This window comes from Pteropus medius, unplaced genomic scaffold (genome assembly GCF_902729225.1).
Source record: "Pteropus medius unplaced genomic scaffold, Ma_sr-lr_union100, whole genome shotgun sequence".
Classification (NCBI taxonomy): Eukaryota; Metazoa; Chordata; class Mammalia; order Chiroptera; family Pteropodidae; genus Pteropus; species Pteropus medius.
Genome location: NW_024340695.1, coordinates 976,961 through 991,662, shown reverse-complemented (window position 1 = coordinate 991,662; position 14,702 = coordinate 976,961). Strand labels below are relative to the sequence as shown.

General features: G+C 37.8%; 1 protein-coding gene across 4 annotated transcripts in view; it reads right to left on the bottom strand.

The window, feature by feature from the left end:
• Nucleotides 1-14,702, bottom strand: part of DAAM1 (dishevelled associated activator of morphogenesis 1) — a 151,899-nt gene that overhangs the window by 4,917 nt on the left and 132,280 nt on the right. For 3 of the 4 annotated variants that reach the window (XM_039864084.1, XM_039864076.1, XM_039864064.1), the window contains exons 19-24: nucleotides 14,078-14,166; nucleotides 13,073-13,241; nucleotides 9,924-10,031; nucleotides 8,423-8,483; nucleotides 5,404-5,535; nucleotides 2,171-2,341 (exon numbers count right to left, since the gene is read on the bottom strand). In XM_039864084.1, the coding sequence (XP_039720018.1) occupies nucleotides 2,171-2,341; nucleotides 5,404-5,535; nucleotides 8,423-8,483; nucleotides 9,924-10,031; nucleotides 13,073-13,241; nucleotides 14,078-14,166 (730 nt within the window). The other variant, XM_039864093.1, reaches the window with a different exon arrangement.

Below are 14,702 nucleotides of genomic sequence, written 5' to 3'. Positions count from 1 at the left end.
AGGAAGCACAGAGAGTCCCAAACAAGATAAACCCAAAGAAGCCCAAAGATAAACCCAGACAAACCCAAAGAGACACATCGTAATTAAAATGCCAAAGGATAAATACGAAGAGACAATCGTAAAAGCAGCAAGAGGAAAGCAATTAGTTGCCTACAAGAGAATTCTAATAAGACTGTCAGCTGAGTTCTCAACAGAAACTTTGCAGGCCAGAAAGAAATGGCATGAAATATTTGAAGTGATGAAAGCAAGGACCTACAACCAAGATTACTCTACCCAGCAAAGCTATCATTTAGAATTGAAGGACAGATAAAGAACTTTGAAGACAATAAAAAAGTAAAGGAGTTCAACACCACCAAGCCAGTATTATATGAAATGTTGGAGAGACTTCTTTAAGAAGAAGAAAAAATATGTATCAAAAATATGAATAATGAAATGGCAGTAACTATATATCTATCAACAATTACTTCAAATGTAAATGGATTAAATGCTCCAATCAAAAGATAGGGTGGCTGAATGGATAAGAAAACAAGATGCTTATATATGCTGCCTACAAGAGACTAGCTTCAGATCAAAAGACAAACACAGACTGAAAAAGAAGATATTTCATGAAAATGGAAACAAAACTAAAAAAAAAAACCTGGGGTAGCAATACTTATACCAGACAAAATAGACTTTAAACAAAGGCTATAACAGGAGACAAAGAAGGACCCAATAATTCCATTTCTGGGTATTTATCTGAAGAAACCTAAAATTCTACCTTGAAGGGACATGTGCATCTATATGTTCATTGCAGCATTACTTAGAATAGCCAAGATATGGAGGCAACCTGGCTGTCCATCAATGGATGGACGAATAAAGAGGAGGTGGTACATATATACAATGGAATATTACTCAGCCATAAAATAATAATAATAATAATAATAAAAAGAATGAAATCTTGCCATCTGCAATAACATGGATGGACCTAGAGGGTGTTGTGTTGAGTGGAGTAAGTCAGACAGAGAAAGACAAATGCCATATGATTTTACTTACACGTGGAATCTAAAGAACAAAATAAACAAACAGAAACAAACTCATAGATACAGAGAACATTTTGAAGCTTCCCAGATGGGAGGGGGTAAGAGGGTGGATGAAAAAGGGGAAGGGATTGAGAAGTACAAATTGGTAGTTAAAAATAGTCATGCAGATATAAAGTATAGCATAAGGAATATAGGCATTAATATTGTAATAACTCTGTATAGTGTCAGATGGGTACTAGACTTATTGGGGTGATCACGTCATAAGTTATTTAAATGTCTAATCACTATGTTCTATACCTGAAACTAATATACTATTGTATGCCACTATAATTAAAAAATAAAAAAAAATTATTAAAAAAAAAGAGCGACTGAAGCAATTTGTATTTCTATAATGCAACAAAAAGTTATCACTATTAAATAGACCCCAAACATTAGTTTCTTTGATGGTATATAAAGAGCAAAGCAAATACTCATCAGCCTACTCCTCTTACTAAAGCCTATATATATTGTGGATGCCTAGAACCTGTCATATATGAGTTATATAATTAAAAGCCAAATAATACACATACATTATAGAAAACTTAGATACTTCAGAGAAACAAAAAGCAAAAAAATCATCTTCAATTCTACTATCAAAAGATAACCATTGTGAACGTTTTAGGTAAATATCCTACCACCATTATTATATATATTAATACTTATTTTACCAAAAAAAAAGATTTCATGTAGAAATCATTTTTTAAGCTTTCTTGCATTATTAAATAATTTTTGAAGACATGACTTTTAAGGATTTCATAAATATTCCATTATTTAGCTATTATATCATTTAGAACCAATGCCTAGCTGGTAAACATTTAGACTGTTATCAAGTTGGGGAAAGATCGTTGCTCTCTTCTGCAAATTTATGATTTCTTTAGAATAATTTCTAAGAAATGGGATTTAAGATCAAAGAATGTGGAGATAGTTTTTTGGGCTTTGGATATGCCAAATTGCCTACGGGAAACTTTATACCAATTTAAACTCCCAGCAGCACTAGAGAGAGTACTTTGACGCCTTCCTTCTTGCCAGCATACCAAAGCGCTGTTTAAAAACCCACAGCTGCAGCAACAGAACTTCCAGGAGGTGGAATCGCTGGTTGATCATTCTCTTACCTGAGCTTCCATGCGAGCTCGGCGCTCTTCCTCCTCCTTCTTCTTTCTCATGTTTTCATTTTCTTGTTTGGCTTCTGACACAGCTTGAAGAAACTGATCAAAAATGCCAAAGAACTCATCCGGCTGTGTTTTGCCAGCTTCTTCCCCAAAATGTTTCACTGCTTTGGTAAACTGGGAAAAAAAAAAGAGGTTTTAAGAAGTTCAGTGTTCTATGAGGGTTCCATAATCAAATATAAATCTCACTAGAAGGACTCGAGCTCAAGTTGAGTCAAATATAACTTGCTGGATTTTAGTGAGCCTATAGTAATCTTTAGCTGCCAGACATGTCTATTGGTCATTTCTAAAGTAAAAAATTTAATATTCCTCAACTTTTGAAACCATTTATTCTTGTCTGCCTCATTTGAGCTTAACATCTATGATTACCTCCTATGACATTTTATTAACTAAACAGTAGTAAAAACAAAAAAGCAAAATATTGTAGGGCAGAACATTCAAGACATAAAACTAATAGCAAACTCAGCAGGGGTAGGGAAACTTGTACTTTTAACTTTTCTTTGAAGTAGTTTAATATCATTTATTAGTGCCATATGGTTAATATCAAAAGCAAATGGGATTCAGTGCTTCTTAGATGCTCTTTCTAATCATAAACAATGCTGGTACTGTTATATTTCCTGGGCCTCAATTAGGAAACAATAACTGATTATGGAAGCATTAATGCAACCCACAATTTATGACTGAGAACATAATTTTATTCCAAATTCTTTGTTTTAGAACTCCTTTCAATGCAAATCTTTTAAAAATGGCTAAAACGCAAAATATTAAGGGGGAATTTTAAAGAATTCAATAAAAATATTTTTACATAACAAAATAGTATTTTCAGTCTTTTTAGTTTTAACGGTTTCTAACTTTAGTCTTTCTGGTAGTTATTTTCATAATTTGAGATCACATGCCTTCAGGAGTCTTAGCAAATAATGTTCAATGCTGGTCAAATTGTTAGAATGTTTCTTCCTTCTGTAGGATCTAAGGCTGTTCCTCCTAAGCTACTAAGGATGGTGTTTCTAGCTTCAAAGTCCAATAACTTTGCATTCCCTCTGCCTAACCAACTACTTAATCATTTCCGGATCTTTAATAATTTTCTTCATATTTAGACCATGAAATGTCTATGCAGTATATCCCCAACCCAAGAGTTTCTAACTGCTTTCATTTTTCTTGAATTACTTGTCTTTATTATATTAAGGTGTCCTAATATTTCAGTGATGCTATCTACCTAAAGGAAATGTTTTCAATATTTATTCTCTTGTATTTTTTGTCCCTATCCCCCATTTTATTGAGATATAATTACATTCAGCACTTAAGATGTACAGCATAATGACCTGATTTATGTATATCATGAAATGATTATCGCAAGTTTAGTTAATATCCATGTCGTATAGATTTAAAAAATGAAAAAAATTTGTTTTCCCTTGAATGAGAATTCTTAGGCCTACTCTCTTAATACCTTTTCAAGTACAGCATATGGCAGTGTTAACTCTAGTTGTCATTTGTACATAACATCCCAGCACTTATTTATAACTGGAAAGTTGTACCTTTTGATTCCCTTCTTTCAATTCCTCCTCAATATTTATTCTTAAATAAAAATTTTTGATTGTTATATATATGTATATATATATGACATTGTATAAATACTATTTCACATCTTTAAATTTATAATAAAAATGTTCTTTTTACTATTTTTTCCTTCACTGAGTTGTTCTCAATGTTTTACTTATTTGGAAATATTCTATCAGAAACCAGAGCTCTTTAGCAAAGAACACAACATTCTTCACATGCCACATACAGTGCTCTAGTTTATTCCATGGTTTTAAAAGCTAATTTTTAAAAGTTCTGGAATGAACAAAACAGCAATAGCCCACGATCGAGTTTCTAAAACATTCAAGTTCATGCACTTCAAGCCATCCTGAATGATCTTTTTATCTAGGAATTCTAGTTGCCGATGAAGTCATGTATATTTTAGTCTTAGAAATCAGAAGAAAACTAGTTCCAGATTAAAGTTCCCACGCTAAAATAAAGGGAAAAAGAGTAGGTTTTGTGTGTGTGTGTATTTAAATAAAATATTAACTACCCGGTTGATACTTACAAAAACATTAGAGCCCTTGATGGAGTAGGTACTATATTGCATGGTTTGGGGTGAGGGTCCCTTCTTTCATAAAGTGTATACTCCAAAGCAGTGAGGCATACACAAGACACAGCTGGAAGCGATGCCAGTGGAGGCTGCTAACACGGCTGACTGATTGCAATCTTGGGATAGCAGAGACTGGACCTCTAACAGGAGTCGTCTATTGTTTTTACATTTATTTAGTGGTGTTGGAAGTAGGGTTTAAAGTTGAGACTAGCTAATGTACCTTAACACAGTCTACTTCTGAACTTTAACCAGTATGTGTGTACGCTTGCATAAACAATTCATATCTATCACCAAACACATGACCACAGAAAAATGGCGTCCATTACTCAAAGGAAAGGTTGAATTTAAAGTAAAAGTTGTGGCAACTGAGAGATGGGACGTATGGAAGTACTCAGTAGGGCAGGGCGGGAGCTTAATATTGAGAAGGGGATGAGGGAGAATGAGAGAATGTGTTCATATATATGTAATGAACGTGTATATATTTTGGAAGTGGAAATAATGAGAGCAATGGTGGGGCCAAGGAGAGAGGGTGAAGGGGCAGGAGAGTTTAAAGATCTTGGTTATTAGCCAACAAAAACTGTTCCTTTACAGGAAAACAAAATTTTGAAACAGCAAAAATCAAAAAAAGAAATGTCTTCTATTCCTACTGTGATGAGGCTGTGCAGTAAAATGCATCTCATTTAATATGAGATTTTAAGAGGGAGTATCCTGTCTTCCTGACTTTCTATCTCAGAGAGCATACTACTTACAGGTACTGAGGTACATGGCCTTGGTCACACCTGCCCTCACCTCTGGTTTTCACAATCTAGTCTTTTCTGGTTTTCTGAGACAAGAACTTTGATCCACTACCAACCACGAGAAAATTGTCAGAGCATTTACTGGTTATATACCATTCAGATACTTCACGGTCTTGCTAACCTAAAGGCAACATAGGCCATCTAGACAAAAAGGGTATGTTTCAATTGAACACAGACCTAGAAATGAAAATATAGTACAATATCTGAAAGTACCAGCCTGTCAGACAATACTCAGTGTGCAAGGGGAAACTTACCAGGTCTTTCGCTTCGGCTAGAAGATCTTCAACATCAGAGAAGCTGAAGCTGGCTACTGTGATGAACTGGCTGACAACGGACACAAACTTATCTCCGGGCTGTGGGGGCTGAGACTTCTGATATTCCAGCTCCTTTAACACAGGAAATGAATAATGTCAGCGAAGGCTTCAAGTGCAGGCATACTTTGCCTCATTTTCATAGGCCTAAAATTTAATAAGTCAGAGTGGCAAATGCATAGAAACCTGCTCTGAAACATTTTGTGACGCTCTAGCTCCACCAGTCCTTCTTCCCATGTTAGAGCCATGTCCATGTGCACACACATATTCGCAAACAGCAATTTAAACAATCATCTGAGTACTTTATCAGTGTGTTTTCTTATACTGGCTTTAACATAAGCATATTAGTATTTGGATAAAATGAATAGAAATTAAACAAATAATGGAGAGCAAATTGGATTTAAAGGGTGTGTGACTGAAAGCAAGAGAATTTCATTGTTGATATTCTGTGCTTAGCATTCTGGTTCCTTGATTTTTCCTTCTTTCCCTCTCAGCCAAGTCTATTTACTTCCTAAACCATGATATCTGGGTCAGTAGAATCGCAACTGTAGCTTTTGGCACCATAATCAATTACCATTTTTCTTCTTGTCCATACCATTTAGTTCTTGTTAACAGGCAGGTAGGAGTATTGGTATCTTGTTAACTATCCATATTCTCCATACACGCAGGTTATTCAAATCTAATTTTTTTCCAAATCTAATTTTAATAATTAATTTCAACCCTTGCCAGATGCACTTTATTTAATCCCACAACACTTCCATGAGTGAGGCACGTAAATTGAGGTTTAGAGGGTTTAAAGCATAATTTGCTCAAAGTCAAGTAACTGATACATGACAGAGCCAGAATGTGAACTCAGGTCTGCCTGACTCCAGAGTCCCAGGAACAACTATGCTGTGTCCAACTGTCTCAATCTGGATCTCTCTCTTTTCTTTCGTACCTGCTTTGGCAGAGGTACCGACAAGCAGGAACGTAGAGGCCACAGGCTCTGGGTGCTATAGCAGCTTCACCACTGATTTAGTTTTTACCTGTACCAAGTAGCGTGGGCCTCAGTTTCTTCATTTGTAAAAGGAAGGCAATATCCACATCACTATGGGAATCAAATGAAATGACAGAAGTGGAAACTTATAAATTATGGAGTTTGCTTTGACTGAAAGAAATTGCCACGATTCTAGTACTTTGGCCTGGAAAGTGGGCACGGTGCATGTGTGAGATGCAAAGACATGAAAGCAATTTTAAAGTATGAAATTAATGTATAATTTCATAAGAAGTCCATCTTTGATCTCTTCAAACAATCTAATCAATTTGTGCAAATCACAATCAGAAAACATGAATATTTAGACAAGCCAAGGTCTGCCTCCCGATATTTCCTTCCCGTGCTATATCTTGACATTTAAGCTGCCAGGGGAGGGGGGTGCTTCTGTAGCCCCTTCCCTATGAAGAATGTGTTATAGCATACGTGACCCAGGGGCTGGAGAGATTTCAGCAAAACTACCTTTAATAAACCCAACACACAAAACTTCCTTGGGCTCCCTTTCTCACGCTTTGCTGTGAACTGGCTCAGATGCAAGGATCAGAACATTCATTATTAGGTGTTAGGGCTGTCATAACTGCCATGTTGTCCTGAAGAAAGCCTTCTACGGGGAGGAAATAAAACAAGCCTCATCCCAAACTGCCCTTCTTCAGTTTGGCCTCTGAGAGCTGAGGACCGTCCTACGTGCTCACTCAGTCTCTTGGCCCACTGGGGCTGGGAGAAAAAGATTCTCTCAATTAGCTCATCTTTTCTTTTTAAACAGCACCACCACTCCCCTCCCCTCACCCCCAGGGGAAAAAAGAAAACCTTACATGCTCCTTAATTTATTAAAAACAAACAGAAAAGATTAGACATTATAACTTTAATTTTTACTAGAGGTATGTGTTTAATGAAGTTGACTACTTTGTATGGCATAGTTTTGTGATTTAAAAAAGGAAGGTCCTCATGGCATTACTGATAAATGATCTGAAAAATATTTAAGAAAGGGGCACATTTCCAAGCTGCTTGTGCATCAGTCTCCTTTACCAAGTGCCATACCAGAGCAATGTCCACTCTCCTGAGCTAGGTTTCTCATACCCTGACCCGTCTCCTCACTGGTGGCAGTATTTGGGCAGTACTCACGTGGCACTGTGCCATCCCAGTCATGTTTAATTCTACCAACTCCTTTGCCTCCAGCAGTCTGACCTGCTTTCCTTCAGCGGAGGCCTGGGCCCCAGTTGTCTGTATACCTGGGACAACCTCTCTCCTACGCACCTAAGTTTACTCACCTTCTTTCTCAGCCACAGATCAGAGTTCATCTCCTCCAGAAGAAGAGCTTCCTCCAACACATGCCAGTCATTCCACAAGCCTCAGACTTACCTAAATCCACCCTTCTTCTGGTAGGCAACTTTATCTGGGTGTGGTTGGGCTAAGTGAATATTTGTTAGACTGACTGCTCTTGGCCATTGCAACACCTATAAGGCAAGGCTTCTGAATCATAGTGACCTCTTGCCTTGAGAACAGACTGTACACCCAAGTGTCTTCTTGATAAATACTCCCCTTTGGGTCGACTCAAAGACAATGGAGAAGTTCCACTGCTCTACTGAGAGAGTAGACATCATTTACTAATAGAACATGAATACCAAGAGGATCTATGAAGATTATCTAACCCAATGCATTTTAATGAGTCCTGCCTCACAAGCAGGAAATTGCTGGAATTTAGGTCCAGTTTCCCAGCTCCTGTGACAGTGACACCTCCATGACATCTTACTGCCAACAGTTGAGTTGCCTGGCTAAATGCAACCTGCCTTTGCTTTGTTGTTTGTTTTTTAAATCAATAAATGTTTATCCAGGAATACTACATGCCTAGGCAGCCAGCAACTCACTGCTGGACATCACCAGCACTAGAGACAGTGATGAGACCGGGAATTAGAACAAGAAACAAATACTCACCATCTCTACTGCTTTCAGGCCACTTCTCAAAGTACTTATTTCTTTGTCCAGTTCAGTCATGCTGTTGTAAACAGCAACATTTTAGTAACCAACATGTGACTTATGGGTATTAAATATATGAGTTTAATATTTTACGCTTGGAAGTCCAACTGGTTTGTTTTAAATGTTTAAAATTCCCTTCAATATTCAGATCTCATAGAAAGACAACAACATTTTAAACTTATGGAATTTAGTATGGAATTATGTTTTTTATTTTCTACTGACAGCAGGTATATTTTATAGGTTAAAATCAGAATAAAAATACCTTTCCATCTGTACAAATATATTTCATGTTTCAATCTCACAAAAATCTCACTTAAGTAAACTACTATATGTGGAAATAAATATCTTGCCACGTGTAGCTCCCTTTGAATAAGTAAAAGAAACAGGCTTATTCATAATCATATTCACATTGTGTTTTTCATAATTATTGTATTGCTTTTCATGAAAGCTCCGGTAATATGAAAATTACAAGGTAATCACTTAAATTTCAATCAATTATGGATTTTCTTAAAGTTGTACTAACTAGTTTTTATTTTCATTTTTTTTTTTAAACAGAAAATTTCCTGGGCTTCTTTCATGATGCTTTCTATTTGATGACTTTTAAACATTGGAGATTACAATTTCATTTTTGCAGATAATTCACATGTAAACAAATTCACAAATGCTTCATTTACTTTAACATTTTATGTCTCACATGGTACATTTCTACCAAACTCTAAAAACAGAAAGAAAAAATTAGCCTACTTATCATACTTTTCAAATTCACTCCAAAAGATGCAGTTAATATATTTATATATAACATATAAATATATATAAATATTATATATAGAATGTATATATATATATATATATATATTTTTTTTTTTAAAGGCCAAAAGGAGGAGAAAATAGCAAGGAAAATTGCCTGCTCCTGTCTCTGAAAACGGGTGTGAAGTTTGTGGTGAAAGTTTGGCAGCTTTCCATTTTTTATTTTTAGTTTCTTCATTTGCATAGCGACTGCTTTCCATTAAAAGGCTGCCTTGGTTTCTGGGAGTGTGTGCGCATGTGAAAATTACTAGCTACTTCCTGACATGAGGTCTTCTATTTGCTTAATCATCTATCTTCATTTAACTAAGGGTCCTCCTACCTGTATTTTAACAGAACTGCCTTTGAAAAGTTCTAGTGAAACCACCTTCCTTAATTCATAATAGGTGCTCTGAATAAACTCATAGAAAAGTTTTTGTGGAAGTTAGACATTACATGCAGGAGTATGCAGAAGGAGCTAGAACAAATACATATATTCAAAACCATGTAACACATTTGGATAACATTTGGATAAGATTCAAACTTTATTTCATATACTAGTATCCAGGGGAAAGCAAACAGAAGGACCCTTTTCATGCAAAGCTAATTATCTCAATGGCTAAAGCACAGTCCAAATGATTTTAAAAAATGAAAGCAATTCACTGTAGGTACTTACTTTACTTTTGCTGCTTGAGGAATGTCTCGTAGTTCTTCATTTAGGTTGAGAACCTTGGGGTATTTATTTTCCACAATAGTTATAAGATAGTGTAAAAGTGTAATGTTCCTACAGTTAAAGAAGGAAAGAGTATTAACAATCATTAATATCTGCATATGATTTGTATATTCAAGTGGTTGAACCCACTAGAGTGCTACATTCCTGCATTAATTTCAAAATTTGGAGGTTCCTATAAGGCAAGGGTTCTCAAGAGAAGGGGAGAGTCTACATGGGATTTACATAAATATACATCAAAAAGGAAGCATACATCTTCTAAAAGGAGAGGGAAGGAGATAAGATTACTTCTTTGGCCCATAATGAGCATCCTTCAAAATCTGGGTAATGCGATGGGTGATGGAAATGAACCTGGACCATTGCCGATGCGGACATACTGTCACAGTGAATCCATCCAGAGAAAAGGTGTGCCCTGAGAGTGCATGACAAGCAGGGTGGGGTGGGGTGGGGACTGAGGGATGTTTAATCCACTAACGAGGACAGCTATTTTCAATTCTAAAAATAACAGAGCAGCAACTCACTGATGACAATTATTGATAATACTCATTAAAAGTTTCTTTCAACTCTAACTTTTTTCCTCTCTGACTCATTTGTTTTGTTAACCCTTTTCCCTTCTGACTCATTTGTTTTGCTGTTACGGCACAGGGTGCTTGGAAAGTTAGAAAGCCCCCCGTTTCAGGGCTTGGCCTGGAAGTGAGCCAGGTCTGTGCCATCATGAATATGATATCCTTGCTGCCAAGAATCCACTTCCTAATTTTAGCAACACTTCAGCTCCTAACTGCATAACCCCTCTCCCTCTTTGGTGGTGACAGAGCTGAACCCTGACTGACCTGGGTTGAAAAGGCGGGCGTTTGATAATACTGTTAGGCAAAGCTGTGGTAGTTTGGTCCTGTTGTCCCCTGGGTTTACTGAACATTATAATCACCTGGACTCCAGATGCCTGGGCCAAACCGAGATTCATTTAATTGCAAGGAGGGGCCAGGTGTGGATATTTTTTTAAAACTCCCCAGTGATTCAAACAGCTAGGATCAAGAATCACTAGTCTGTTGAAAGTTACCATAACCAGGAAGACACGGTGCATTCTTTAAAAACATTTCCATAATTTTTACGCAGTTTGCTAATTCACAATGCTAAGTCATAACACAGTCCCACCCATCTCCAGCTAAAATGAAGCAGGGTTGTCAAACAATTTTCTTTTCCATAACAATGAAAACCATTTCTGGTCACTCTAGCAGCTTCAGTGAGTCAATGCAATCCTATTCCTGAGTCAACTGGCCCACATGTAAAAAAAAATTAAAAATCCCTTAGTTTTCTTATTCTCAATAATTAGAAAACAATTGCTCAGCAAAGTAAAGTAGTGGCTAAAACTTCTGGCCACTTATTTTGCAGATGTTCAGCTGTATCATTGCACTTCGGTCTTGCCGTTCACAAAATCTACTTGCCTGCCACCGTGCCTGCTGCATGAGGGGCAGTGTGAGGGGACGAAGTCCCAACTACCATCAAAGAAAGAGCAATGCTATTTTCCTTCATTATTTCAGAGAAACACCTTGTTATTTAGAGGAATTAAATTTAGTTAACCATATATCTTTCTTAGTGAAGAAAGACGTAAAACCAGATCAGAGCTTGCACATGTTTGCTATCCAAATAATAGCTCATTTGACTGAATATAAGTTCTTGAAGAATGAAAAAGAACTATGGCACTCATTCGATTATTCTCTTGTCATTACCAGAAACAAGCCTTTAATGCAGAGTGAATACACACTTCATGCTGACTGTTCCATGCTTATGCAGCTTGGTTTGATTCTGTAAAAAGGTAGCTGTTCTTATATGCAAGATGCTGGCTGTAATTTACTACAACCTCCAAATAAGATCCATTTTTTGGTAGGTGTAAAACACTGGTAAGGCCAAATACCCTGCTTGTTGTGACCTTACTCAAGTTAAATGAGCCACTTGCCTCAGTTTCTTTATCTGACAACAGGTGATACTGCACTTGGCCTATGTACTTCACAGGCGTTTTTGACAATCAAATGTGAAAGTGCCCTAAAAAAGGACCAAGTGCTTACATTAAAACTAAGATGGCAGTGACAGAACATAACAGCTGCCGTTTGTTCATCTGTCTCTCTGTGATACACAAATAAAGTTTAGCTCTACAATTTAACGCATTGCTTATTTCTTACAGGATGGGTTCCGGGTGGCCAATTAAACTGTGCCTCGGTAACCCCATAGAAAATATAGAGTAAAAAGCCTCACTAGTTAGGAATAATTAGGGTGAATAACTTATATTTAAAAAAAGAATTCGGGTACAGAGAAGTTTATCCTAGAAACAATTGTGCATAGTCCTTTGAAGTCAGTGAGAGCTTTATAGAAACTCAGTTCTCAGAGAAACTAGAGTTAATATGCCTAATGACCCTACCTGCTAATGACACCAGAGCATTTTCACATCTCGGTGTCTCTAACAAGAATCTGTTCACCTAATACGCACTTTCTAGGAAGCATTTTAATGAGTCTCGGGATGAGCAGCTGAATACCAACAGCCAAAACACATTTACACATCATTTTTTTTGACATAGCTGCTAGCTTCAATGTATAAAGGAAAACATAACCTAAAAACCCAACAAGCTCCAGATTCTATCATCAGCTGCCAGGTGGAACGCAGTGGAACGCAGTTGGTTCTCTGTGGTGGGTTGTGGCTGGAAGAGGTCTTGGGCAGGCTACCATAATGCTGGTAGGGTTCTGTTTCTTGATCCAGGGACCAGTGATACTGATGTGTTCAATTTGTGAAAATACATCAAAATATACATTTATAATTTGTGAACTTGTCTTTAGTTCTAAAGACTAAAATAAAAAATTTATCCAAGAAAACCCCCAAAACAAAAGGCTTGGACTAGATGATATTCCTGTGGCCTGAAAATGGATGGAAGATAACTGGCCCAACGGGAACCTGGGGATAATCATGGTGTGAGAGAGGAGTGAGCAAGGTAAGGGCAGAGCAGACACTGCAGTGTCATGGAGGCCAAGGAGGACCAGAGGGAGAAAAATTTAAGCCCTGACTTAAGCACCTGGATTCTCCAAGTGTTGGAAGATCCCATACTTACTTGTCAATACTGGATTTTGTGTCAGCAATCTTGTTTAGGCTGGATATCTTGAATCCATAGGCATTGCCTCTTTGGCCTTTATTCATGTAATTTCCAAATGCCAAAACCACTTCCAACAACTGCTTCAGGGCACCACTCCTAAACACTTCTTCTGAGCCAGAACGAATTGCTTCAAACAAAACATACAAAAACACAACTATTACAACCAAGACTTTTCAGTGGTAAGTCCACACACCTGATAGCATCCACTGAAGGTGCAAGATTGGATTGAATGACCAGGAGCACTTTCAAAACACCTGAACTAGAAGCAAGAGGACAGGGAGAGCCAGCTAAAGTTGTTCAGGAGACCTAGTGGCAGCCACACAATCCCATCCTTTCAGCCCGTTTCTTGGCTGATTCATCAACTGAATGTACTTAGGAATACACAGAACAGCAAGTACATTTCCCACATTCCTTTGCAAATACTTTCTTGTCTGGTATGAGTCAGATCAACAGGATTACTGATCAATTCCATTGATAGAAAAACTGGTCAAATGTGTTACAGGTTACAGCTGCAGGCATCATCAGGGATCAGGGTTCAAGCAGGATCCCAATTCCAGACTGTATTCTGGGGCTGTATTGCCTTGACCTCATTTCAAACACTTATAAATGTAACAGCCTCAAATCTTTCCTTAGAAAAATCTAGTAAGTCCCTGTTGCAAGAAAGCTAAGTACAGGTTTAATGCTAGTAGCAGTCAAATAAACTCCTCCTCAACACCCATGTGGTCAAAAGCCCAATCCTGTGGGGGAACCCAGGACGTGTGCTGTGACAACCAGAACCCAGGCCAGGCCAGCGAGCCAAGTGCCCACTTTAAGTAATTATCCATCAGAATTCCAAAAGACTTATAGCAAAAAAAAAAAAAAAAAATCACCAAAGGAATTCCGTTTACTATATGCACTCGGATTGCACTTGTACATGGGCACTTAAGACGAACATCATTTCCAATCTGGGTGTCTTGACTTTACCTTCTACTTTAGGTTTAACTTCTGCCACGCGCTCTGCAAACTTCTTTTTGAAGTACAGCGACTGTAATCTTTGCTGATAATGATTAATTCTGTAAGAGCAAACATAAACTAATGAGCATTGACTTAACAGTCACTCAGTGGATATAGAAGTGGAGGTAGTTCAGAGTGCTCCCCCACCCCCAAACACACACACACACACACGCACACGCACACGCACGCACGCGCGCACACATGCATGCGCGCGCGAAACTTCCTCTCCCGGACAGCAGCACCCGGCACAGGCCATCTTCGCCTGGAGGGTCCATTTTCCTCTGACCTACAGAGAATATTTGGGCAATTGCAGCAGGGTCCTTAGCTACAATCAGATTAGGCAACTGCTAAAAGAAAGTGAGAGCTGGCTGCTGTGGATTAAAGCCCTCTTCCCTTCCTCAGAGTCCCAGCAGCTCTTGTGAACAGGGAAGGGATAAAAAAAGAATGTAAATGAAAAGACTCCTCATTCTGCTGCAAATAAAGGGCTCTTCCCTGTACTTCACCCTGGGCTTTTTAACTTTTCACAAAGTTTGCCTTTGGCAAAACTGTATAGGAAAACTATCTCCAGCATTCTCTCCTCATGTCATCCCCTCCT